This window comes from Bubalus kerabau, chromosome 1 (assembly GCF_029407905.1).
Source record: "Bubalus kerabau isolate K-KA32 ecotype Philippines breed swamp buffalo chromosome 1, PCC_UOA_SB_1v2, whole genome shotgun sequence".
In the NCBI taxonomy this organism is placed as follows: domain Eukaryota; kingdom Metazoa; phylum Chordata; class Mammalia; order Artiodactyla; family Bovidae; genus Bubalus; species Bubalus kerabau.
The window spans coordinates 20,072,137-20,098,153 of NC_073624.1; the positions used below are offsets into that span (position 1 = coordinate 20,072,137).

General features: G+C 40.4%; 1 protein-coding gene across 1 annotated transcript in view; it reads right to left on the bottom strand.

The window, feature by feature from the left end:
- Positions 1-25,077, bottom strand: part of LOC129623651 (antigen WC1.1-like) — a 43,512-nt gene extending 18,435 nt beyond the window's left edge. Inside the window, exons 1-5 of the mRNA XM_055541786.1 lie at positions 25,011-25,077; positions 9,765-9,857; positions 9,374-9,688; positions 2,941-3,249; positions 2,532-2,840 (exon numbers count right to left, since the gene is read on the bottom strand). Coding sequence (XP_055397761.1) covers positions 2,532-2,840; positions 2,941-3,249; positions 9,374-9,688; positions 9,765-9,857; positions 25,011-25,077 — 1,093 coding nt within the window. The remainder of the gene's footprint in view (positions 1-2,531; positions 2,841-2,940; positions 3,250-9,373; positions 9,689-9,764; positions 9,858-25,010) is intronic.
- Positions 25,078-26,017: the final 940 nt, after the last annotated feature.

Below are 26,017 nucleotides of genomic sequence, written 5' to 3' on the forward strand. Positions count from 1 at the left end.
GGAACCAGTCTGTTGTTCCATGTCCAGTTCTAACTGTTGCTTCCTGACCTGCATACAGGTTTCTCAAGAGGCGGGTCAGGTGGTCTGGTATTCGCATCTCTTGAAGAATTTTCCAAAGTTTGTTGTGATCCACATAGTCAAAGGCTTTGGCATAGTCAATAAAGCAGTAGACGTTTTTCTGGAACTCTCTTGCTTTCTTGATAATCCAATGGATGCTGGCAATTTGATCTCTGGTTCCTCTGCCTTTTCTAAATCCAGCTTGAACATCTGAAATCTCATGGCCCATGTACTGTTGAAGCCTGGCTTGGGCTTCAACAGTATTTTTGAGCATTACTTCACTAGCATGTGACATGAGTAGTTGTCACATGCTACAACTACACAAACTGTGCTGTACTGAGCGTTCTTTGGCATTGCCTTTCTTTGGGATTGGAATGAAAACTGACCTTTTCCAGTTCTGTGGCCACTGTTGAGTTTTCCAAATTTGCTGACATATTGAGTGCAGCACTTTCACAGCATCATCTTTTAGGATTTGAAAGAGCTCAACTGGAATTCCATCACCTCCACTAACTATTTGTAGTGATGCTTCCTAAGGCCCATTTGACTTTGCATTCCAGGATGTCTGGCTCTAGGTGAGTGAACACACCATATTGGTTATCTGGGTCATGAAGATCTTTTTGTATAGTTCTTCTGTGTATTATTGCCACCTGTCCTTAATATCTTCTGCTTCTGGTAGATCCCTACCATTTCTGTCATTTATTGTACCCATCTTTGAAGATTTCCCTTGGTATCTCTAATTTTCTTGATGAGATCTCCAGATTTTCCCATTCTATTGTTTTCCTGTTTCTTTGCATCGATCACTGAAGAAGGCTTTCTTATCTCTCCTTGCTATTCTTTGGAACTCTGCATTCAAATGAGTATTTCTTTCCTTTTCTCCTTTGCTTTTTGCTTCTCTTCTTTTCTCAGCTATTTGTAAGGCCTCCTGAGACAGCCATTTTGCTTTTTGGCATTTCCTTTTCTTGGGGATGGTCTTTCTCACTGCCTCCTGTACAATGTCATGAACCTCCACCCATAGTTCATCAGGCACTCTATCAGATCTAGTCCCTTAAAGCTACTTCTCACCTCCACTGTATAATCGAAAGGGATTTTATCTAGGTCATACTTGAATGGTCTAGTGGTTTTGCCTACTTTCTTCAATTTAAGTCTGAATTTGCCAATAAGGAGTTCATGATCTGAGCCACAGTCAGCTCCCAGTCTTGTTTTTGCTGACTGTATAGAGCTTCTCCATCTTTGGCTGCAAAAAATATAATCAGTCTGATTTCAGTGTTGACCATCTGGTGATGTCCATTTGTAGAGTCTTCTCCTGTGTTGTTGGAAGAGGGTGTTTGCTATGACCAGTGCATTCTCTTGGCAAAACTCTGTTAGCCTTTGTCCTGCTTCATTTTGCACTCCATTTTGTACTCCAAACTTACCTGCTATTCCACGTATCTCTTGACTTCCTACTTTTGCATTCCAGCCCCCTATAATGAAAAGGACATCTTTTGTTGTTGTTGTTAGTTCTAGAGGGTCTTGTAGGTGCTTCATAGAACCTTTCAGCTTCAGCTTCTTCAGCATTACTGGTTGGGGCATAGACTTGGATTATCGTGATATTGAATGGTTTGCCTTGGAAACAAACAGAGATTATTCTGTCATTTTTGAGATTACATCCAAGTACCGCGTTTAGGACTTTTGTTAACTATGATGGCTACTCTGTTTCTTCTAAGGGATTCTTGCCCACAGTAGTAGATATAATGGTCATCTGAGTTAAATTCACGCATTCCTGTCCATTTTAGTTCACTGATTCCTAAATGTCGACGTTCACTCTTGCCATCTCCTGTTTGACCACTTCCAATTTGCCTTGATTCATGGACCTAACATTCCAGTTTCCTATGCAATATTGCTCTTTACAGCATCAAACCTTGCTTCTATCACCAGTCACATCCACTACTGTGTGTTGTTTTTGCTTTGGCTCCAACTCTTCATTCTTTCTGGAGTTATTTCTCCACTGATCTCCAGTAGCATATTGGGCACATATCTGCAGACCTGTGGAGTTCATCTTTCAGTGTCCTGTCTTTTTGCCTTTTTATACTGTTCATGGGGTTCTCAAGGCAATAATACTGAAGTGGTTTGCGATTCCCTTCTCTAGTGGGCCACATTTTGTCAGACCTGACAAAACCTCCACCTGTGCACTCCTGAAATTCCCATTTAAAAACTCTTCCTCTGATCATCAAGGAGGAGCTGGTTCTTGGTACATTAATCCTCTGTCTCCCCAGAACTGCTGATTTCCTCAATAAAACTGTCTTTAATTTTACCCCACACTTTTCTCTCAGTATTGGATTCTTGAGTAATGAGCAGCTGAAACCTAAGTTAAGTAACAAGAATAAACATTTCACTACAGAATATCTTCCTTTTTAAGCCTGTTTTCCCTTACTTTCTGCTCTGGGGACACTTCACTCCAGGAGCATCCAAGGTATAGTAGCCCTTCCCTCTCTTACCTGAGCAGATTACAGAGGCTGTGTTGCCATGGGAACAGTCAGGAACACCCAGGGCAGTCACAGGGCATTTCCACAGGAAGGACTCAGTCCCTGAGCAGTGAAATCGGGCTTTCCAGAGTTGATCACTTCCTTCCGCTCCATTTGGGGTGGAGATGGCGACTCCACAGCCGAGCTGACGACAGACAACATTGGCATTGGCCAGACTCCAGTGGGAGGCACAGAGTGCTCTCCATTGTCCAGAAATATACATCTCCACCTGCCCCATACACTGAGAGGTGTCATTTTTCATAAGCCGGACTTCTGTGTACACTGATAGAAAAAGACAGGATTTCAGCAAAGTCTTTTTTTTTTTTTTTTTTTTTAGCTGAACCGACTTTACATGGAGGTTAAGTCTTGCCATGAATCTCACCTGAACAGACAACCTGAACAGCTCCACTGTGGTGGCAAGTGCCCCCTGGACAGGGCACTCTGGGGCAGACCCGGAGCTCAGGCTCCTCCCCCTCACACCTGAACTCTTCAGCCCAGACCCGGCCATCGGACTCTCTGAAGGGCACATGTCCCAGGACAGACACAGCCTTGCCACACCCCAGCTCTGCACAGATGACCTGAGCAGTGGAGAGTTTGAAGTTTCCATCAGACACTGGGATCCAGGCTTCTCCAGAATGCACTTCAACTCGCCCTGAGCAGGGTCCATCCCCTCCAGCCAGACGCACAAATCCTAAGAGAAACAAAGAACAAACCCAGTGACTGTTCATGAAACTGGCTTGACAAATGGAAACAACACCTCACAGGCAATGGTGGGAAAGCTTTTCTTTCCAGCAGTGGAATAAGAGGGGATAAGAAGAGAGAATTTGGCTGTCATTGTCAAATTGCATTTTCATGAGTGAGTTTCTGAAGAGATATCCAGAAGGATTGCAGGGTCAGTTTGGAATGGCTGAATCCCAAGAATATATATTGGTTAGGAATGTTAATTCCTATCTAGGGGCCTGGAAACTACAGTGCCCAAAGAAACTGCACAGTGGTAGACATTCAAACAGGTGCAGAGCTGAACTAACTGAGAGTGAAAAAAGACCATGGGATTCAAGAGGTTAGAGGCCTAAGAGCCAGAGAAGTTTAGAAGGTCATCCTGAGATTTCTGGGGCTAGAATTCTGGCCAGTTTTCTCTCGGAGCCAATGTTCAAGTTACTGAGGACAGGGAACATCATGCGGGCTGGATTTGAGTACAGGCATTAGGTCACAATTAGGTAATTTAATTGTGAAAGAAGTTGCTCACATAAAAGTTTGGAAATGATGAAAGCTCAGAGAGTCATAGGAGAGAAAAGGAATGGTCCTAGCCATCTTTCTTAAAAACGTAGGGTTTATATACCTAGGATTTATAGGTCCCTGAGAGAAAGTGAAGTCTCAGTGGGATTATGCAAGACAACTGAGTTAGTTGATTACTTCATACTAGACATGAGATACTTAGCAAATGTGAAGGAGTGATGATAATTGTATTCTAACCCTAACTATATGCCAACTGCACATGCCTTTCCTATTTGGATTTCTGAGATTAGAAGCCAGTAAGCTATAAAAAAGGAGAGTGAGAGGAAGAGAGCAGAGAGCAAACAAGCCATATATATTTTAGTGATTTCTAAATTGCAAAAGACTCAATAGGGATGAAACATAGATTTGGAAACCAAATACCTGGTCAGTAAGATTTAACACCTTTTATCCCCTGTGCTCCTCCCATTTTCCACCTAACGGTGCTACCCTTTCCCATTTCCCTCAATGCACAAAAGAAGAAACAATCTTAAGAGCTACAAATAGATGGAAAGGACACTCCAAAAGGGAAGAACTTCTGTAGGGAGAGGTGGGGTGAATTAAACGGGGAGTGGATGGAATATGAGAGAGAGACCAAGGAAAAGACTCTTGATCATAATTTCATCCTTCAGCGACCCTATTTAGATACAGAAATGGTAATCCAATGGGAAACAATCCCTGCACATCATAAAGAACAATTTTTTAAATAATTTGCATGGTTTATGAGTGTGCTCGTGGTTATTTACGTACATGGTGGAGTTTGTCCTGGTCAAGGACTCTGATTGCATGAGTATGTGAACTTTGAAGTCTCAAAAAGAATGATGTAACAGAATAAAAATGTACTGTAGAGAGCAGGAGAGAACAGAAAAGATACCACAGAAATTAAAGAATTGAAGGATTAGCTTGACCACTGATATAAGAATAAATGATGAGAGAGAGGATGATCTCTTTGCCTTTTATTATTTATCCATTTCCATCTCCCCAGAGAGGCCCACAGTTTATTGTGATCCACACAGTCAAAGGCTTTGGCATAGTCAATAAAGCAGAAATAGATGTTTTTCTGGAACTCTCTTGCTTTTTCCTTGATCCAGCAGATGTTGGCAATTTGATCTCTGGTTCCTCTGCCTTTTCTAAAACCAGCTTGAACATCTGGAAGTTCATGGTTCACGTATTGCTGAAGCCTGGCTTGGAGAATTTTGAGCATTACTTTACTAGCGTGTGAGATGAGTGCAATTGTGCGGTAGTTTGAGCATTCTTTGGCATTGCCTTTCTTTGGGATTGGAATGAAAACTGACCTTTTCCAGTCCTGTGGCCACTGCTGAGTTTCCAAATTTGCTGGCATATTGAGTGCAGCACTTTCACAGCATCATCTTTCAGGATTTGAACTAGCTCAACTGGAATTCCAACACCTCCACTAGCTTTGTTCATAGTGATGCTTCCTAAGGCCCACTTGACTTCACATTCCAGGATGTCTGGCTCTAGGTGAATGATCACACCATCGTGATTATCTTGGTCGTGAAGATCTTTTTTGTACAGTTCTGTGTATTCTTGCCACCTCTTCTTAACATTTTCTGCTTCTGTTAGGTCCATACCATTTCTGTCCTTTATCAAGCCCATCTTTGCATGAAGTGTTCCCTTGGTATCTCTAATTTTCTTGAAGAGGTCTCTAGTTTTTCCCATGCTGTTGTTTCCCTCTATTTCTTTGCATTGATCGCTGAGGAAGGCTTTCTTATTTCTCCTTCCTATTCTTTGGAACTCTGCATTCAGATGCTTATATCTTTCCTTTTCTCCTTTGCTTTTCACTTCTCTTCTTTTCACAGCTATTTGTAAGGCCTCCCCAGACAGCTATTTTGCTTTTTTGCATTTTTTTCCACGGGGATGGTCTTGATCCCTGTCTCCTGTACAATGTCACGAACCTCCGTCCATAGTTCATCAGGTACTCTATCAGATCTAGTCCCTTAAATCTATTTCTCACTTCCACTGTATAATCATAAGGGATTCGATTTAGGTCATATCTGAATGGTCTAGTGGTTTTGCTACTTTCTTCAATTCAAGTCTGAATTTGGCAATAAGGAGTTCATGATCTGAGCCACAGTCAGCTCCCAGTTTTGTTTTTGCTGACTGTATAGAGCTTCTCCATCTTTGGCTACAAAGACTATAATCAGTCTGATTTCGGTGTTGACCATCTGCTGATGTCCATGTGTAGAGTCTTCTCCTGTGTTGTTGGAAGAGGGTGTTTGCTATGACCAGTGCATTCTCTTGGCAAAACTCTATTAGCTTTTGCCCTGCTTCATTCCGTATTCCAAGGCCAAATTTGCCTGTTACCCCAGGTGTTTCTTGACTTCCTACTTTTGCATTCCAGTCCCTATAGTGAAAAGGACATCTTTTGGGGGTGTTAGTTCTAAAAGGTCTTGGAGGTCTTATAGAACCGTTCAACTTCAGCTTCTTCAGCGTTACTGGTTGGGGCATAGGCTTGGATCACCGTGATATTGAACGGTTTGCCTTGGAAATGAACAGAGATCATTCTGTCGTTTTTGAGATTGCATCTACGGCTTTTTGGACTCTTTTGTTGACCATGATGGCTACTCCATTTCTTCTAAGGGATTCCTGCCCACAGTAGTATATATAATGGTCATCTGAGTTAAATTCACCCATTCCAGTCCATTTTAGTTTGCTGATTCCTAGAACATCGATGTTCACTCTTGCCATCTCCTGTTTGACCACTTCCAATTTGCCTTGATTCATGGACCTAACATTCTGGGTTCCTATACAATATTGCTCTTTACAGCATCGGACCTTACTTCTATCACCAGTCACATCCACAACTGGGTACTGTTTTTGCTTTGGCTCCATCCCTTCATTCTTTCTGGAGTTATTTCTCCACTGATCTCCAGTAGCATACTGGGCACCTACCAACCTGGGGAGTTCCTTTTTCAGTATCCTATCATTTTGTCTTTTTATACTGTTCATGGGGTTCTCAAGGCAAGAATACTGAAGTGGTTTGTGATTCCCTTCTCCAGTGGACCACATTCTGTCAGACCTCTTCACCATGACCCGCCCATCTGGGTGGCCCCACATGGCATGGCTTAGTTTCATTGAGTTAGACAAGGCTGTGGTCCATGTGATTAGATTGACTAGCTTTCTGTGATTATGGTTTGTGTGTCTGCCCTCTGATGCCTCTCGCAACACCTACCGTCCTACTTGGGTTTCTCTTACCTTGGACGTGGGGTGTGGACTTTGGTGATGGACAGGGAGGCCTGGCGTGCTACAATTCATGGGGTCACAAAGGACACAACTGAGTGACTGAACTGAACAGAGAGGCCCAGGTTAGGACCCTTAGTCCTCTGGCTGGCAGTTTGGTCACAGGCTACACATTCTAATTAAAGCATTTTTATTTAACTGGTTGTTTTTGTTGCTCAGTCACTCAGTTGTGTCCGACTCTTTGTGACTCCATGGACTGCAGCACACCAGGCTTCCCTGTCCTTCACTATCTCCCTGAGTTTACTCAAACTCATGCCCATTGAGTCAGTGATGCCATCCAACCATCTCATCCTCTGTAGTCCCCTTCTCCTCCCATCTTCAACCTTTCCCAGCCTCAGGGTCTTTTCCAATGAGTCAGTTCTTCTTGTGGAGGAACTTCTTGTGGCCAAAGTATTGGAGCTTCAGCTTTAGCATCCATCCTTCCAATAAATTATTCACGGTTGATTTCCTTTAGGATTGACTGATTTGATCTCCTTGCTGTCCAAGGGACTCTCAAGAGTCTTCTCCAACACCACCATTCAAAAGCATCAATTCTTCAGCGCTCAGCCTTCTTTATGATCCAGCTCTTTTGTCCATACATAACTACTGGAAAAAAACATAACTTTGACTATATGGTATGGACCTTTGTCACAAATTAATGTCTCTGCTTTTAATATGCTATCTAGGTTTGTCATAACTTTCCTTCCAAGTAGCAAGCATCTTTTAATTTCATGACTGAAGTCACTATCTGCAGTGATTTTGGAGCCCAAGAAAATAAAGTCTGTCTCTGTTTTCATTTTTTCCTTATCTCTTTGCCATGAAGTGATGGGACTGGATGCCATGATATTATTTTTTGAATGTGGAGTTTCAAGTCAGCTTTTTCACTCTTCTCTTCCACTTTCATCAAGAGGCTCTCCTCTGTTCCTCTTTACTTTCTGCCATTAGGGTGGTGTCATCTGCATATATGAAGTTATTGCTATTGTTATATTAATTCTATGAGATTAAAAATTTAGAAAGAATAAGAAAGGAGTACTTCTTGTATTCTGTTTTATATACCCTGATACATGTGAAATATTCAAATATATGCTGAATAATCAATAAAGTCTTATACATATCAAGATAGAGACTTCTGAGATATAATGTGTCATTTTTATTTTATACTTGATTTTAAAATTTACATGGAAGAATAAGTGTGGGAAAATTCCAAGAAAACTATTAAATAGAAGTCTGATGTGAGTAAAGATATTAAATATAGTAAAGACATATCCTTGTCTGGCCTCTTGCTGTGTACACATCCTGTGTCCTTAGGCACACGTAGCATCCTTCACACCACACCTGGCCCCTCAGTGCTGCTCAGAGAACCTCACAGTTACCTTCATCAGCTCCCATTGCCATTCGCCTTCCACCCAGCTACTATAAAACCTTTTCCACCTTCTTAAAAAATTATATTTGTCCACTTTTTCCAAATAAGCCCCCAATGCAATTCTCTTATATCATTGAAGTCATCAAGTATAAATTATATAATCTCTTATCATAAAACAGAAATTCAAGTTTTATTGCCTCCACCTTTGACTTGTCAGTACATGGCTAAGTGTTCCTCAAAAGTTTCATTTATACAGATATTTTAAAGGAAAAATTGGAGAGAGAGACTTTTCTAGTAACAATGGAAGAATATATGAGTCAGAGCATTTCATCAACAGTTCTCTACCATCAAAGTACTATGAACATTTATGTCTAAATTTGCAAAGGAAACTTGAAATCTGGCACAAATCCACAAGAATCTCTAATCTGTTAAATGATATCCTCTGTAGGGATACCTTCTATACATGTAAATGATATCCTCCTATAGTAGGAGTAGCCTCCACTCATACTAACCTAGTGCAAAATAATGTCTCACACTGTTTGTATAGAAACAACTCCACCCAGGAAAGTACACCCTCATTTTTGTCCCTGCCTCTTATAGCCTTCCTGTGCAAAGAGAGTGTGTATGTGGCTGTTAGCAAATGTTTCACTCTTACAAAAAGTGAATTATGAAAAAAAAAATTATGAGGATTTATTTTAACTGGGAGAATAAATAAAGTTATTTAGTGTCAGGTAAGACCACTGAAGAAGAAAAGAATAGCAGAGACTTGTAAGAGGAAAGAATATGAAGCTCATTGCTCACAGCTACAGGGCACTCAGGGAAGATGGGCAGTTGTCTCAGTCCTCTCTAGCCCAGCCATCCCCTATTGTCCCTCTGATCAGACCCCAGCTTTCATGGAACTTTCCAATCTCTCAGCTGGTGGGCAATGAACTGACCATACCTGAGCAGATGACTCCTGCATCCTCGCTATGATCGCAGTAGTGCTTCCCCCAGCCCCGGGAAGGGCACCTCCACACGTGGGACTCCTTTCCTGTGCACCTTACGTTGTCCAGCCAAATGGGCCCTGATCCCGCCCCAAAGGAAGACAAGGCAGTGGCATCGAGGGCTTCTCCACAGCCCAGCTGTCTGCACACCACGCGGGCATCATCCAGGTCCCAGCCGTCATCACAGATGGTGCCCCAGGAGCTCCCGTCAAGGATCTCCACTCTCCCGGAGCAGGGACCGCCCCCGTCCACCAGGCGGAGCTGTCTGCTGCCTGAGGAGAGAGAAATGGGACAATTGGGCGTTGACCTGGAGAATGAGAAGTGTCTTCTGTCCTGTGGGACCCTCACCTGAACAGTAAGGGGCGCTCTCCTCTGAGGCTGCAGACCCTGCTGATTCTGAAATGGAGTCATTGCACTGGGGCAGCAGCTGGGTCTGGTTTCCTATAGCAGTGGCAAGAGAATTAATAAGGTTGAAAAACAGAAGGAAAATAAAACAGGAAATATTAAGTTGAAAACACTCTAGAGAGTAGTCTGAAACAGAAGATGTTATAAGGTCATATTAGAGTTAACATTCTGATCTGTAGAGTTCTGCACAGCATCTGAGAAAGATTTACAGGAAATGTTGGTCTCTGTTCCCAGAGCAGTTAAATGAGTTCAGAGTCACAGGAACGAGTTGGCAGCTGGATGGATTCCTTACAAACCACAAACACTTTGACGCCATTGACCTAAGAGTTAAAGGGGTTGATTAAAGGGAGTGGAGTCAGGAACTGGCCTCATCAGATGCTTCAGAGAGCAGTCATGAATCATCTACCATTAGAATCCTTCTCCTTGGTATAGTCATTCAGAACTGAAAAACAAATGGATTCTGAGATGTCTTGGCTTACCCCCAGAATATTTCACTTTTGGTTCTAAGCTTCAGACTTCAGATCTGGATACTCAGCTTCAAAAACTGTGATCTTTTGAGTGGATTGAACAATTTGCATGAGAGATGATGTCAGGTAACATTGATTGACATTGGCCAGATTCCATTGGGATTCAGAGAATGTTCTTCTGCTCCCCCAAACATACAACCCTTCCTTGGACTTTGTGTCAAGAATCTGTTATTCAAATTTTGGAGTTACGTGATCTTGAGGGGGAAATAGTGTGTATGTATGCTTAGTCGGTTCAGTCATGTCTGACTCTTTAAGATGCTATGAACTGTAGCCTGCCAGGCTCCTCTCTCCATAGGATTCTCCAGGCAAGAATACTGGAGTGGGTTGCCATGCCCACCTCCAGGGGATCATCCTGACCCAGCAATCTAACCAGTGTCTCCTGCATTGCAGGTGGATTCTTTACCACTGAGCCACTGGTGAAGCCCTTCTGGTTCTATCACTGAGCAGAAATAAGTTATATTCCTGTTCTGAAACCCCTTGAACAAATAACATTAACAGACTCAGTGTATTCTTCTCTCCTTTTATATATAAAAGTGATGTAAAGAAAGGTTAAATAATGTCTATCCGTGCTGCACTTTAAGTAAATAATGAAGTAGAGAATTAACCCTAAAATTTCCCACTGCCAGGGAGAATGGGGGAGTTCGCAGCTGGCCAGTGTGTCTTGCTGGGTCTTGCTGGATACAACTTGAAAAGCTGAAAAATGTTTTTTACGAAACAGTAAATGTATTTGACATTTGTTAACACAACTGGACTAAATATGCTAAAATTCTAAAGAGTGGAGATTATTTCAATGTTAGTCCAGGATCTATAGCTTCTTTTTCTCTGTGGGAATTTATCAATTCATTGCATAATTTAATGATTCAGAATCTGGGCTCAGGCAAGCAGAGGACTACTGTTGTGACAGGAAGCAGCATAATCTGGGGGCTACCTGGTGCTGGAGACAAAACTCGAGTCTTGAGAGCCTCTCTCACACAGCACGTTTTCTCCTCAAATATCTTACCAGTATATAAGCTGTGAAGGGCAGGAAGCTAAAGAACTGCATAAAAAGACTTGGGAAGCAGAGTCTTTCTCATTCTCTTGGGTACTGAGCTACCAAAGAATCCAGGCTCTGAACTGAAATCTCTGAAAAGTCCGTGTCACAGGGACAGAGAAATCAGAAGTGGACTGAGTGCTACCAAAACTGCAGCCCACACTTGTTACAGCTCAGTTTTAGGTTATATTTAGATGTTTGAGTGACATATACCCCTTCTCCCTACCTGTCTAACAAAACAAAGGGTAAATCTTTACAGGTGTTAGAAAACGTATTGGGAATGGCTTACTTTTTCATATATAATTTATAGCACTCAATAAAAAATAAAATGACATTTTACAAGCTAGGATAACACAACAAATTATAAAAGTGAAAAAAAGAAGATAATAAAATGCAAAGACAAACATGATAGAAATGTTGGACTTGGCCGATAAGGATTTTAACTACGATCAATGTATTTAGGGGAAAAGAGAGGACAGAATAAAAAGATAAAAAAATACCAAATGATCATTAATAAATAAAAATATCAAAGGAACCATTGCCAACCTTAAAAAGTGAATGAATAAGTTCAAAGAATTTTAGATAGAACCCAGATATAGTGACTTCAGTTCAGTTCAGTTCATTCGCTCAGTTGTGTCCGACTCTTTGCGACCCCATGAATTGCAGCACGCCAGGCCTCCCTGTCCATCACCAACTCCCAGAGTTCACTCAAACTCACATCCATCGGGTCGGTGATGCCATCCAGGCATCTCATCCTCTGTCGTCCCCTTTTCTTCTTGCCCACAATCCCTCCCAGCATCAGAGTCTTTTCCAATGAGTCAACTCTTTGCATGAGGTGGCCAAAGTACTGGAGTTTCAGCTTTAGCATCATTCCTTCCAAAGAACACCCGGGGCTGATCTCCTTCAGAATGGACTGGTTGGATCTCCTTGCAGTCCAAGGGACTCTCAAGAGTCTTCTCCAACACCACAATTCAAAAGCATCAATTCTTCGGTGCTCAGCTTTCTTCACAGTCCAATTCTCACATCCATACATGACCACTGGAAAAACCATAGCCTTGACTAAACTGAGCTTTGCTGGCAAAGTAATGTCTCTGCTTTTGAATATGCTATCTAGGTTGGTCATAACTTTTCTTCCAAGAAGTAAGCATCTTTAATTTCATGGCTGCAGTCACCATCTGCAGTGATTTTGGAGCCGAAAAAGATAAAGTCTGATACTGTTTCCACTGTTTCCCCATCTATTTGCCATGAAGTGATGGGCCAGATGCCATGATCTTCGTTTTTTGAATGTTGAGCTTTAAGCCAACTTTTTCACTCTCCTCTTTCACTTTCGTCAAGGGGCTTTTCAGTTCCTCTTCACTTTCTGCCAGAGGAGTCCTAATGTGTTCCCTGATGGCTTAGATGGTAAAAGCGTCTGCCTGCAATGCAGGAGACCCATGTTCAATCCTTGGGTCAGTAAGATCCCCTGGAGAAGGAAATGGCAACCCACTCCAGTACTCTTGCCTAGAAAATCCCATGGATGGAGAAGCCTGGTAGGCTACAATCCATGGGGTCGCAAAGAGGCAGAGATGACTGAGTGACTTCACTTTCACCTCTTTCAGAGGAGTCCTAAAGATGAGAGATGAGAAACAGAAGAAAGAGGAGGAGGAGAGGGAAAAGAGATCTAGAGACAGAAAGACAGAACTACAGAAGTCATATTTGAAGACATAATGATAGATAATTTTTCAAAAAAATAAATGGAAGAGTATGAAAACCCCCACTCCTAGTAAAACTGCTGAAAATCAAAAGGAAAAAGGAAAATCTGAAATAATAACAGATTTATTTAATAATAAAGGAAGAAATAAAAGGAGAGAAAAGGGATCATAAAGCATAAAGGTGGATCAATTAAGAAAACAGAAAGGGAAATTAAGGGAAAAAATCCATTCACCATTGCAATGAAAATAATAAAATACTTTGGAATAAATCTACCTAAAGAAACAAAAGACCTATATATAGAAAACTATAAAATACTGATGAAAGAAATCAAAGATGACACAAATAGATAGAGAAATATACCATGTTCATTGATCAGAAGAATCAATATAGTGAAAATGAGTATACTACCCAAAGCAATCTATATATTCAATGCAATCCCTATCAACCTACCAATGGTATTGGTAGAACAAATAATTTCACAATTTATATGGAAATACAAAAAACCTTGAATAGCCAAAGCATTCTTGAGAAAGAAGAATGGAACTGGAGGAATCAATCTGCCTGACTTTAGAATACACCACAAAGCTATGGACAGAGGTTCATGACACTGTACAGGAGACAGGGATCAAGACCATCCCCAAGAAAAAGAAATGCAAAAAACCAAAATGGCTGTCTAAGAAGACCTTACAAATAGCTGTGAAAAGAAGAGAAGCAAAAAGCAAAGGAGAAAAGGAAGATATACCCATTTGAATGCAGAGTTCCAAAGAATAGCAAGGAGAGATAAGAAAGCCTCCCTCAGCGATCAATGCAAAAAAATAGAGGAAGCAATAGAATGGAAAAGCCTAGAGATCTCTTCAAGAAAACTAGAGCTACCAAGGGAACATTTCATGCAAAGATGGGCTCAATAAAACACAGAAATGGTAGGGACCTAACAGAAGCAGAAGATATTAAGAAGAGATGGCAAGAATACTCAGAAGAATGGTACAAAAAGATCTTCACAACCCAGATAATCATGATGGTGTGATCACTCGCCTAGAGCCAGACATCCTGGAATGTGAAGTCAAATGGGCCTTATGAAGCATCACTATGAACAAAGCTAGTGGAGGTGATGGAATTCCAGTTGAGCTAGTTCAAATCCTAAAAGATGGAGCTGTGAAAGTGCTGCATTCAATATGTCAACACATTTGGAAAACTCAGCAGTGGCCACAGGACTGGAAAGAGTCAATATTCATTCCAATCCCAAAGAAAGTCAATGCCAAAGAATGCTCAAACTACCACACAATTGACTCATCTCACACACTAGTAAAGCAATGCCCAAAATTCTCCAAGCCAGGCTTCAACAGTACATGGACTATGAAATTTCAGATGTTCAAGCCGCATTTAAAAAAGGCAGAGGAACCAGAGATCAAATTCCCAACATCTGCTGGATCATCAAAAAAGCAAGAGAGTTCCAGAAAATCATCTATTTCTGCTTTATTGGCTATGCCAAAGCCTTTGACTGTGTAGATCACAATAAACTGTAGAAAATTCTGAAAGAGATGGGAATACCAGACCACCTGACCTGCCTCTTGAGAAACCTGTATGCAGGTCAGGAAGCAACAGTTAGAACTGGACATGGAACAACAGACTGGTTCCAAATAGGAAAAGGAGTATGTCAAGGCTGTATATTCTCCCCTTGCTTATTTAACTTATATGAAGAGTACATCATGAGGAACACTGGGCTGGAAGAAGCACAAGCTGGAATCAAGATTGCTGGGAGAAATATCAATAACCTCAGATATGCAGATGACACCACCCTTATGGCAGAAAGTAAAGAAGAACTAAAGAGCCTCTTGATGAAAGTGAAAGAGGAGAGTGAAAAAGTTGGCTTAAAATTCAACATTCATAAAACTAAGATCATGCTATCTGGTCCCATCACTTCATGTGAAATAGATGGGGAAACAGTGGAAACTGTCAGATTTTATTTTTTGGGTTCCAAAATCACTATGGATGATGATTGCAGCCATGAAATTAAAGACGCTTACTCCTTGGAAGGAAAGTTATGACCAACCTAGACAGCATATTAAAAAGCAGAGACATTACTTTGTCAACAAAGGTATGTCTAGTCAAGGCTATGGTTTTTCCAGTAGTCATGTATGGATGTGCGAGTTGGACTCTAAAGAAAGCTGAGCACAGAAGAATTGATGCTTCTGAACTGTGGTGTTGGAGAAAACTCTTGAGAGTCCTTTGGACTGCAAGGAGACCCAACCAGTCCATCCTAAAGGAGACCAGTCTTAGGTGTTCATTGGAAGGACTGATGTTGAAGCTGAAACTCCAATATTTGGCCACCTGATTTGAAGAACTGACTCATTTGAAAAGATCCTGATGCTGAGAAAGATTGAGGGCAGGAGGAGAAGGGGACAACAGAGGATGAGATGGTTGGATGGTATCACTGACTCAATGGACATGAATTTGAGTAAACTCCAGGAGTTGGTGATGGACAGGGAGGCCTGGCGTGCTGTGGTTCAGGGGGTCGCAAAGTGTTGGACGTGACTGAGTGAATGAACTGAACTGAACAAAGGTACAGTCATCAAGACAGTATGGTACTGGCACAAAGACAGAAATATAGATCAATGGAACAAAGTAGAAAGCCCAGAGATAAATCCATGCACCTATGGACACCTTGTCTTTGACAAGGGAGGCAAGAATATACAATGGAGAAAAGACAATCTCTTTAACAAGTGGTGCTGGGAAAACTCGTCAACCAACTCTAAAACAATGAACTAGAACACTTTATAACACCATACACAAAAATAAACTCATGATGGATTAAAGATCTAAATATAAGACCAGAAACTGTAAAACTCCTAGAGGAAAACATAGGCAAAACACTCTCTGACATAAATCACAGCAGGATCCTCTATGACCCACCTCCCTGAGTAATGGAAATAAAAGGAAAAGTAAACAAATGGGACCTAATTAAACTTAAAAGCTTTTACACAACAAAGGAAATGATAAGTAAGGTGAAAAGACAGCCTTCAGAATGGGAGAAAATAATAGCAAATGAAGCACCTGACAAAGAATTAATCTCAAAAATATACAAGCAGCTCATGTAGCTCAATACCAGAAAAGTAAATGACCCAATCAAAAAATGAGCCAAAGAACTAAACAGACATTTTTCCAAAGAAGACATACAGATGGCTAACAAACACATGAAAAGATGCTCAACATCACTCATTATCAGAGAAATACAAATCAAAACCACAATGAGGTACCATCTCACATCAGTCAGAATGGCTGCTGTCCAAAAGTCTACAAACAATAAATGCTGGAGAACGTGTGGAGAAAAGGGAACCCTCTTACCCTGTTGGTGGGAATGCAAACTAGTACAGCCACTGTGGAGAACAATTTGGAGATTCCTTAAAAAACTGGAAATAGAACTGCCATACGACACAGCAATCCCACTGCTGTGCATACGCACCAAGGAAACCAGAATTGAAAGACACATGTACCCCAATGTTCATCATAGCACTGTTTACAACACCCAGGACATGGAAGTAACCTAGATGTCCATCGGCAGACGAATGGATAAGAAAGCTGTGGTACACATACACATTGGAATATTACTCAGCCGTTAAAAAGAATACATTTGAATCAGTTCTAACTAGGTGGATGAAACTGGAGCCTATTATACAGAGTGAAGTAAGTCAGACAGAAAAACACCAATACAGTATATTAAGGCATATATATGGAACTTAGAAAGATGGTAATGATGACCCTATATGTAAGACAGCAAAAGAGACACAGATATAAAGAACAGACTTTTGGACCCTGTGGGAGAAGGTGAGGGTTGGATGATTTAAGAGAATAGCAATGAAACATGTATATTACTGTATGTGAAATAGATCACCAGTTCAAGTGTGATGCATGAAACAGGGCACTCAAAGCTGGTGCACTGGGACAACCCTGAGGGAGGGGTTGGGGAGGGAGGTGGGGGGGGTTCAGGATGGGGACACATGTACACCCATGGCTGATTCATGTCAATGTATGGCAAAAACCACTACAATATTGTAAAGTAATCAGCCTCCAATTAAAATAAATAAATTATTTTTTTAAAGCAAATGACTACCCAAAGCAATTTATAGATTCAATGCAATCCCTATCAAGCTACCAAGGGTTTTCTTCACAGAGCTAGAACAAATAATTTCACAATTTGTATGGAAATACAAAAAACCTCGAATAGCCAAAGCTATCTTGAGAAAGAAGAATGGAACTGGAGGAATCAACCTACCTGACTTCAGGCTCTACTACAAAGCCACAGTTATCAAGACAGTATGGTACTGGCACAAAGACAGAAATATAGATCAATGGAACAAAATAGAAAGCCCAGAGATAAATCCACGCACCTATGGACACCTTATCTTTGACAAAGGAGGCAAGAATATACAATGGATTAAAGACAATCTCTTTAACAAGTGGTGCTGGGAAAGCTGGTCAACCACTTGTAAAAGAATGAAACTAGATCACTTTCTAACACCATACACAAAAATAAACTCAAAATGGATTAAAGATCTCAACATAAGACCAGAAACTATAAAACTCCTAGAGGAGAACATAGGCAAAACCCTCTCTGACATACATCACAGCAGGATCCTCTATGACCCACCTCCCAGAATATTGGAAATAAAAGCAAAAATAAACAAATGGGACCTAATTAAACTTAAAAGCTGCACAACAAAGGAAACTATTAGCAAGGTGAAAAGACAGCCTTCAGAATGTGAGAGAATAATAGCAAATGAAGCAACTGACAAGCAACTAATCTCAAAAATATACAAGCAACTCCTACAGCTCAACTCCAGAAAAATAAATGACCCAATCAAAAAATGGGTCAAAGAACTAAATAGACATTTCTCCAAAGAAGACATACAGATGGCTAACAAACACATGAAAAGATGCTCAACATCACTCATTATCAGAGAAATGCAAATCAAAACCACTATGAGGTGCCATTTCACACCAGTCAGAATGGCTGCAATCCAAAAGTCTACAGGTAATAAATGCTGGAGAGGGTATGGAGAAAAGGGAACTCTCTTACACTGTTGGTGGGAATGCAAACTAGTACAGCCACTATGGAGAACAGGGTGGAGATTCCTTAAAAAACTGGAAATAGAACTGCCTTATGACCCAGCAATCCCACTGCTGGGCATACACGCTGAGGAAACCAGAAGGGAAAGAGACACGTGTACCCCAATGTTCATCGCAACACTGTTTATAATAGCCAGGACATGGAAGCAACCTAGGTGTCCATCAACAGATGAATGGATAAGAAAGCAGTGGTACATATACACAATGGAGTATTACTCAGCCATTAAAAAGAATACATTTGAATCAGTTCTAATGAGGTGGATGAAACTGGAGCCTATTATACAGAGTGAAGTAAGCCAAAAAGAAAAACACCAATACAGTATACTAACGCATATATATGGAATTTAGAAAGATGGTAACAAAAACCCTGTGTACGAGACAGCAAAAGAGACACTGATGTATAGAACAGTCTTATGGGCTCTGTGGGAGAGGGAGAGGGTGGGAAGTATTGGGAGAATGGCATTGAAACATGTATAATATCATATATGAAACGAGTTGCCAGTCCAGGTTCGATGCACGATACTGGATGCTTGGGGCTAGTGCACTGGGACGACCCAGAAGGATGGTATGGGGAGGGAGGAGGGAGGAGGGTTCAGGATGGGGAACACATGTATACCTGTGGCAGATTCATTTTGATATTTGGCAAAACTAATACAATTTTGTAAAGCTTAAAAATAAAATAAAATTAAAAAAAAAAAAAGCAAATGATAGATACCAACACATCAATATCAGTAATTGCATTTACATTAAACAGATTAAGACAAAACAAAATTGACACAGATATTACTTGCATAATGCTCACCTTATATTATGAAAGCAAAGAAAGGTTGAAAGTAAAACGATGGAAAAAATGTACTAACTGTAAGAAAACTGGAGTAGCTTTATCAGTGTCCCAGAAAGTAGACTTTAAGCCAAGATATACTAATTGAATTAAAGAAGGAATTTTCATGATTATAATGAGATGCACCCTTAAAAAAGATATTATAGACAACAGAATTCAAGAAAGGTAACAGAACATAGCTTTGAAATATACTTGACAGGTTGAAAAGAAGAAATAGACAAAATCACAATCAAAATTTGGGATTATTACTGTATCTTTTTCAGTAGCATACAGACCAAACATACAAAAAACAAAGAATACAGTAGATGTACAACAACATAATCAGCACATTTAACTAAGTAACACAGAGAGCAATGCACGCAACAATGCAAGAGTTTACATTACTGTAAATGCACTAGGAACTTTTATCAAAATGACCATATAATAAGACAAAATCTTTCACTCTTTGAATTCATACAGAGTATTTACTCTGACAACAGTGTAATAGAATTAAGAATTAATAAGAAAATATGGTTACCCATCCCTATTTGGGGAAATTCAGCAACACCCTTCCAAAAAAAAACCCTGAATCTGGGAATAAATTTAAAACTTACAAAATATTGTGAAATAATGATAATAAAGACTGATAATAATGATAATAAACACAAAATAATGATATGATAATAAATTCTTCTAATGAAATCCAAGTAGTGCCTAAGGAAAATTTATATACCAGATTTAGAGAAGAGGAAAGACTGAAAGTGAAAACCATGTAAGCTTCCAATTAAAAAACTAGGAGATGAGAAAGTCTAAAGGATGTAGAATGTTGGGGTTAATTTAAAAAGGAATAAAAATTAATGGAAAAGAAGGTAAGCATAAGTTAGAAAACATAGAAGAAAGCTCTTTAAACATGGCTCATTGAAAATTGATGAACAATGAGCAATGCTTAAGAAGAGTAGAGAGAAAATACAGTTAACAATTCCAAGAATGAAAAGGGACATCACTATGAATCATACAGATTTTTTGGTCACAGTTTTTGTGCTGTTGTTTGTTTGATTTTTGGCTGTGCTGTGGCTCATAGTTCCCAGGTCAGGGTTGAATCTGGACCCATCACAGTGAAAGCCCAGAGATTTAATCCCAGGATTGCATAGTTTTATTAATACAATTTATACCTTTAACATGGATAAGTACACAGAAAGTGTCAATTTCTCCACAATCTTGCCAACACTTAAGTGTCTTTAAAAAAAAAAAAAAGAAAAACCAGTCATTCTGACATGCTGCTGCTGCTAAGTTGCTTCGGTCATGTCCGACTCTGTGAGACCCCACAGGCGGCAGCCCACCAGGCTCCTCCGTCCCTGGAATTCTCCAGGCAAGAACACTGGAGTGGGTTGCCATTTCCTTCCCCACATTCTGACATGTGTGAGATGGTATCTCTTTGTGGTTTTGATATACATTTCTCTGATGATTGACAATGTCAAGCATTTTTTCATATACCCATTGGCCATCTGTATGTCTTTAGAGAAATGTCTATTCAAGCCCTTGGTCAATTTTTTAATTGAGTTATTAGGTTTGGGGTTTTTTTTTCTTGAGTTGCAGGAGTTCCTTAATTTTTTGGAAATTAAAACCTTATATCATTTGTGCTAGCTTGCTTTTTCACTCTGTTGATGTTTCCTTTGGTTTGCGGAAGCTTCTCAGTTTGATATATCCCTACTTGTCTATTTTTGCTTTGTTGCCTGTACTTTTGATATCATATCCATGAAATCATGAAACAATGTGTTTTTATTTTGTAATGGGACTAAGATATCATATATCTAAAATGTAATTCCTATCTGGTGATGATGTTACACCATCACACATAGTAAAATAAATTCAGATAAATACATAAATTCAAAATAAGGTTTTGAATATTCTTTAGTGAAACTGCAAAATTATTTGCAGGAAATAAAACTTAATTCAATCTTGCTTTGAGATGAATAATGGCATTTGAAACATTGCATTAAAGGCAGAAATGAAAAAAGTAAAACATTATAGATTTGATCACATAACCCCCCATACACATATACAACCTTAAAAATATATGCAAAAACTGGGGGAAATATTTACAAAAATAAGTAAGAAAAACAAGAAGTGTTGTTTGTTTATAGAGAGTTCCTATAAATAAATAAATAAGAAGTTTTAAAACATTCTAGAGAAAAAATATTGATATGTAAGATACCTTAAAACAGTAATATAGGAAAGAAGATAACTTTTGTATATAGTGTTTATGTGGAAAAAAAAAATGATGAATGCTCTTATGTCAAGACTATGAAGAAAATAATACTCTCTTTTTTAATTAATTATTTATTTGATTGTGCTGGGTCTCAGTTGCAGCATACAAATTCTTACTTGTGGGATCTAGTTATCTGACCAGGGTTAGAACCCAGGTCCCCTGCATTGGGAGCACACAGTCTTAGCCACTAGACCACCAAGGAAGTCCCCAAAATAATACTCTTTTAATTCCATTAATGTTGCTGAGAATATTGAAAACTACTGTGCTGGACAATTAGGCAATACATATAGGGGGAGGCCTTTAAATTGGCTATCTTGAGGAAAAAATAATGGCTTTTCTATTAAGTCAATGTAGATGTTCATAAGAACTTTATCACAGCATTGTATTTGAAAATATTAATGTACAATAAATAGGATTAGATAAATAAGTTATGATTCAATGAATGGGATGACTGAAATACTGGCAACCATCCAAATGGCATAGAAAATATTTTAATGAACAAAAAGAAATTTAAAATATATTATTTTGAAAGTGGATATAAAATGATATTGGAAGAAAAGCTATGACCAACCTAGAGAGCATATTAAAAAGCAGAGACGTTACTTTGCCAACAAAGGTCTGTCTAGTCAAGGCTATGGTTTTACCAGTGGCCATGTATGGATGTGAGAGTTGGACTGTGAAGAAATCTGAGTGCTGAAGAATTGATGCTTTTGAACTGTGGTGTTGGAGAAAACTCGAGAGACCCTTGGACTGCAAGGAAATCCAACCAGTCCATCCTAAAGGAAATCAGTTCTGAATATTCATTGAAAGGACTGATGCTGAAGCTGAAGCTCCAATACTTTGGCCACATGATAAGAAAATCTGACCAATTGGAAAAGACCCTCATGCTGGGAAAGACTGAAGGTGGGAGGAGAAGCAGATGACAGAGGATGAGATGGCTGGATGGCATCACTGACTCTATGGACATGAGTTTGAGTAAGCTCCCGGAGCTGGTGATGGACAGGGAAGCTTGGCGTTCTGCAGTCCATGGGGTCGCAAAGATTCAGACATGACTGAGCGACTGAACTGAACTGATGATCCAATCGAGTGTGTGTGTGTGTGTGTGTGTGTGTGTGTGTGTGTGTGTGTGTTTGTAGGGACTGAGATTTAATACAGAGATTGTGTTCAGAAAGAATATAAAGGGAGCTGGTATATCCTGCCTTGTACTTTAGAGACAAGCGCAAGCTCAGAAAATATTTAATGCTCTTTGGAATGATCATACCAAAGTTGAAATTGACAAGTATATGGGGGCAAACTCATGTGAACTGAGTTCCTTAGTGTGTGAATATGTGCTTTAATAATATGATGCTACAGAGCGTTCTCTATGAGGAAACATGGTTGTTTGAGTTAACTGTGATTTCTCCTTAGCCTAATGAGAAATTCCTTCATTGTTCTTGTATCTGGAGAGGCCAAAGGGGAATCAGAGAGCCAATTTTATATTTCATTCAGAGAGTCTACCTCTATTCTTAACAGCCTGCAAAGCCTGAAAAAATGACAACCACCATTATAATATGTCCCAAACCCAAGGAACTGGAAGTTTCGTTTTGCAGGTTTTTTTAAGATTTTTTTTTTTGATGTGGATCTATTACAATATTCCTGTTGTTATGTTCTGGTTTTTTTTGAGGGGGTGGGGGGGTGGGCTGTGAGGTATGTGAGAGTTTAACTCCCCAACTGGGGATCGAACCTGCACCCCTTGCATTGGAAGATGAAATCTTAACCCCTAGGAAGATGAAATCTAACGCCAGGGAAGTCCCCAACTAGAAGTTGAAAGAAATATAAAAAGGGAATGAAGAGCAGAACTTCTTGCTCCTTTGGGGAGGAGTGGAGTTTCCCAAAGAAGAGAGACAGAGGCAGAATTCTGACAGGGTGGGCGGAGAGGGGAGGGGGGCTTGAAATAAGGAGGGAATGTGAGATCAGGAAGGGATGGAGAGATGAGCTTTGCTAAAGCAGACAGGAGCAAGGGCTAACCAGGAAAAGCTGACTTTCCAGGCATGTGACTAGCTCATTCTAATTTCAGGAACTCAAAGCAGGTATCTGGGACTCTCCTGATTTAAGGGCACAGTGAAGACCAGCTTTCATACAGCGTCTGTGCAAACAACAAGTGAGAATATTCACCACAGGGACGTTCACAAACACAGAGTTCCTGCTAAATATCTGACCCATTAAGATGTCACAGAACAAGCTTGTGCTCTCCACTGAGACAGAGAAAAACTGACCTGCCTCAGTGGGGATCATCAAGTCTCTAAGACTAAATCCCTCTTCTGCCTTCAATGCATCAGTCCATTGATGGCACCTGCATTTGGTGTTAGTTTTTTTCCTTTGCACAGCGTGGTTGGAGAGCCACTGATCCAAGAGGTAGGAAGGGAAAATATCACAGGCAGGAAGACAGAGTCCTGCCGAATCCTATGCTAGGGAAAGACTACAGAAAAGCAGAAAAACGTCTGAGCTGTGGGTTGTTTGTGGGGAAGAAAAAGAAACTCAGAGTTCGAATGCAAATGCAGCGTTATCCAGAGGTGTGATTACAATTTCTACTGAGAGGGCTTTCCTCACAGAAAGGAAGATTTCCATATTTGCCCTCACCATACATACATACACACATATCATCACCACCATTACCATTGCTACCACCAAATCCAGCAGTCTGGCTTAGAGAGTATGAGTTCTATGGAAAGTAAAGTGAAAGTGTTAGTCATTTAATCATGTCCAACTCTTTGCAACCCCATGGACTGTAGCTCACCAGGTTCCTCTGTCCATGGAATTCTCCAGTCAAGAATACTGGAGTGGGTTGCCATTTCCTACTCCAGGGGATCTTCCCATCACAGGGATCAAACCCAAGTTACTGCACTACGGGCAGATTCTTTACTATCTGTGCCACCAGGAAAGTTCTATGGACTCCTATCTAAAAAATCAACTTCCACTGGGCAGATTTATTTCTGTTCATACATTTAGCCTATACATACTCTTCCAATTCACCTTTACCCATTCCCTTATCTCACATATACACACACACATGCACACACATATGTATGTTGTTGTTTATTTATTAAGTCGTGTCTGAATCTTTGTGACCCCATGAACACCCACTAGGCTCCTCTATCCACGGTATTTCCTAGGCAAGAACACTAGAGTGAATAGCCGTTCCCTTCTTTAGGGGATCTTACCGCCCCAGGGATCGAACCTGCATCTCCTGCATTGCCAGGCAGATTCTTTATCACTGAGCCACCAGGAAGTCCACACATATGTGCATACACTTAAAGCATACATACATAAACACACATGTGCACACACACACACATGTCCACAGTCTAAAAGATCTGAAATACTGAACTGGTGGGGAGAGATGTAATATAAAGTATGGGAAGGACAGATCAGAGACCCAGACAGAAGTTCCTCAGCCATAATCCATTAGAGGAAAACTGAGAAGTGGTCAGACATTTTCTGAGCTGTTAGGTGTACTTGGGGAGGGCTAAAAACACAGAGTTAGGTCTGTGAATAGAATTTATATGTCTGCAGCATATTACTGCTTAACTTGAAAAACTGAGCCCCGAGGAAGAAAAATCAGCACTCACTGTCACTAAGGATCACATTTGGTCAAAACCAAATGGTCAACAAATAGAAAGGTATTGTCCTTACAGTCCCACAGTCTTATAGCTAATCCAGTGTGTCTACTGAATTTAAGAACACTTACCTTGAGCACGCGATAGGACGCTAAAGAGCAGACAGACAAGTCCCTGGAGAAAGCAGTGTCCGTTCATGGTTCTCTGATCCTCTTGTCTTTGGGTAACAGCTTCAGTTTCCCCAAACTACATGAGGAGTCCTCTGGGCCCTTAATGGAGGCTCTTACAGCAGAAAGGGGTTCATATAATCCAATCCCCTGACACTGCCATCTTCCGAGCCAATAGAAACGCTTTTTAACATCTTCTCTGCCATCAGACTCTATATAAAAGGAAACTTTCTGAAGTTCAAACACCAATTAGATGCTGAATCTTGAATATCTCCTTATATGAGATGCAAGGTTATCTGACGTCAGGTGTCATTCTGTCCGTTAAGCTGATGTAGAAAAGCTATGTTAAAAAATATATATATATGTGGCTTTCTTTTTCTCCATGCCAGGTGTCCGGCTCAATGGCTGGTTCAGCTCAGCTGGTGGGATCAGCCAGAAACACTTTCTGGGTCAGTTCTACCTCCTCTACCTCCTCACGAACCCTGGGAAAGATGAGTTTTGTTTCATTGGACAGAAGTCTGCAGTGTCAAGTGACTGACCTGTTGTGGCTGTAAAGAAACTAAGTAACTAATGGAGAGAACAAAAGGTCATATGAGCACAAAATCGGGATAAGAAAGGTGAAAAATTCTTACTTAAATGAAAAAAAAGGTGAGATGAACATCAAGGGGACCAGATTACTGGCTTCATAGGGTGAGTCTTCCCCCACTTCCATTTCTCCTTGGTGATTGGAAGCCTGGTAAAGATCCAGGGCTCCAGAGACTCCTGAGCAGGCCTGCCCTTTTCCTGAAAACCAGTATGCCTTTCCTATTCTCCATCTAAAGGATAGTCTTCTCTTCTCTGCATTGAATCAGTTGTGACCTCATTTCATCTTAAAGAATCAATCAACTTCAGCCCCCAGTTTCCCCAAAAGGCCTTCTTACAACCATCTTCTTGGAGCCTGACAAAGCTTGCCCTGCTCCTAAGACAAAATT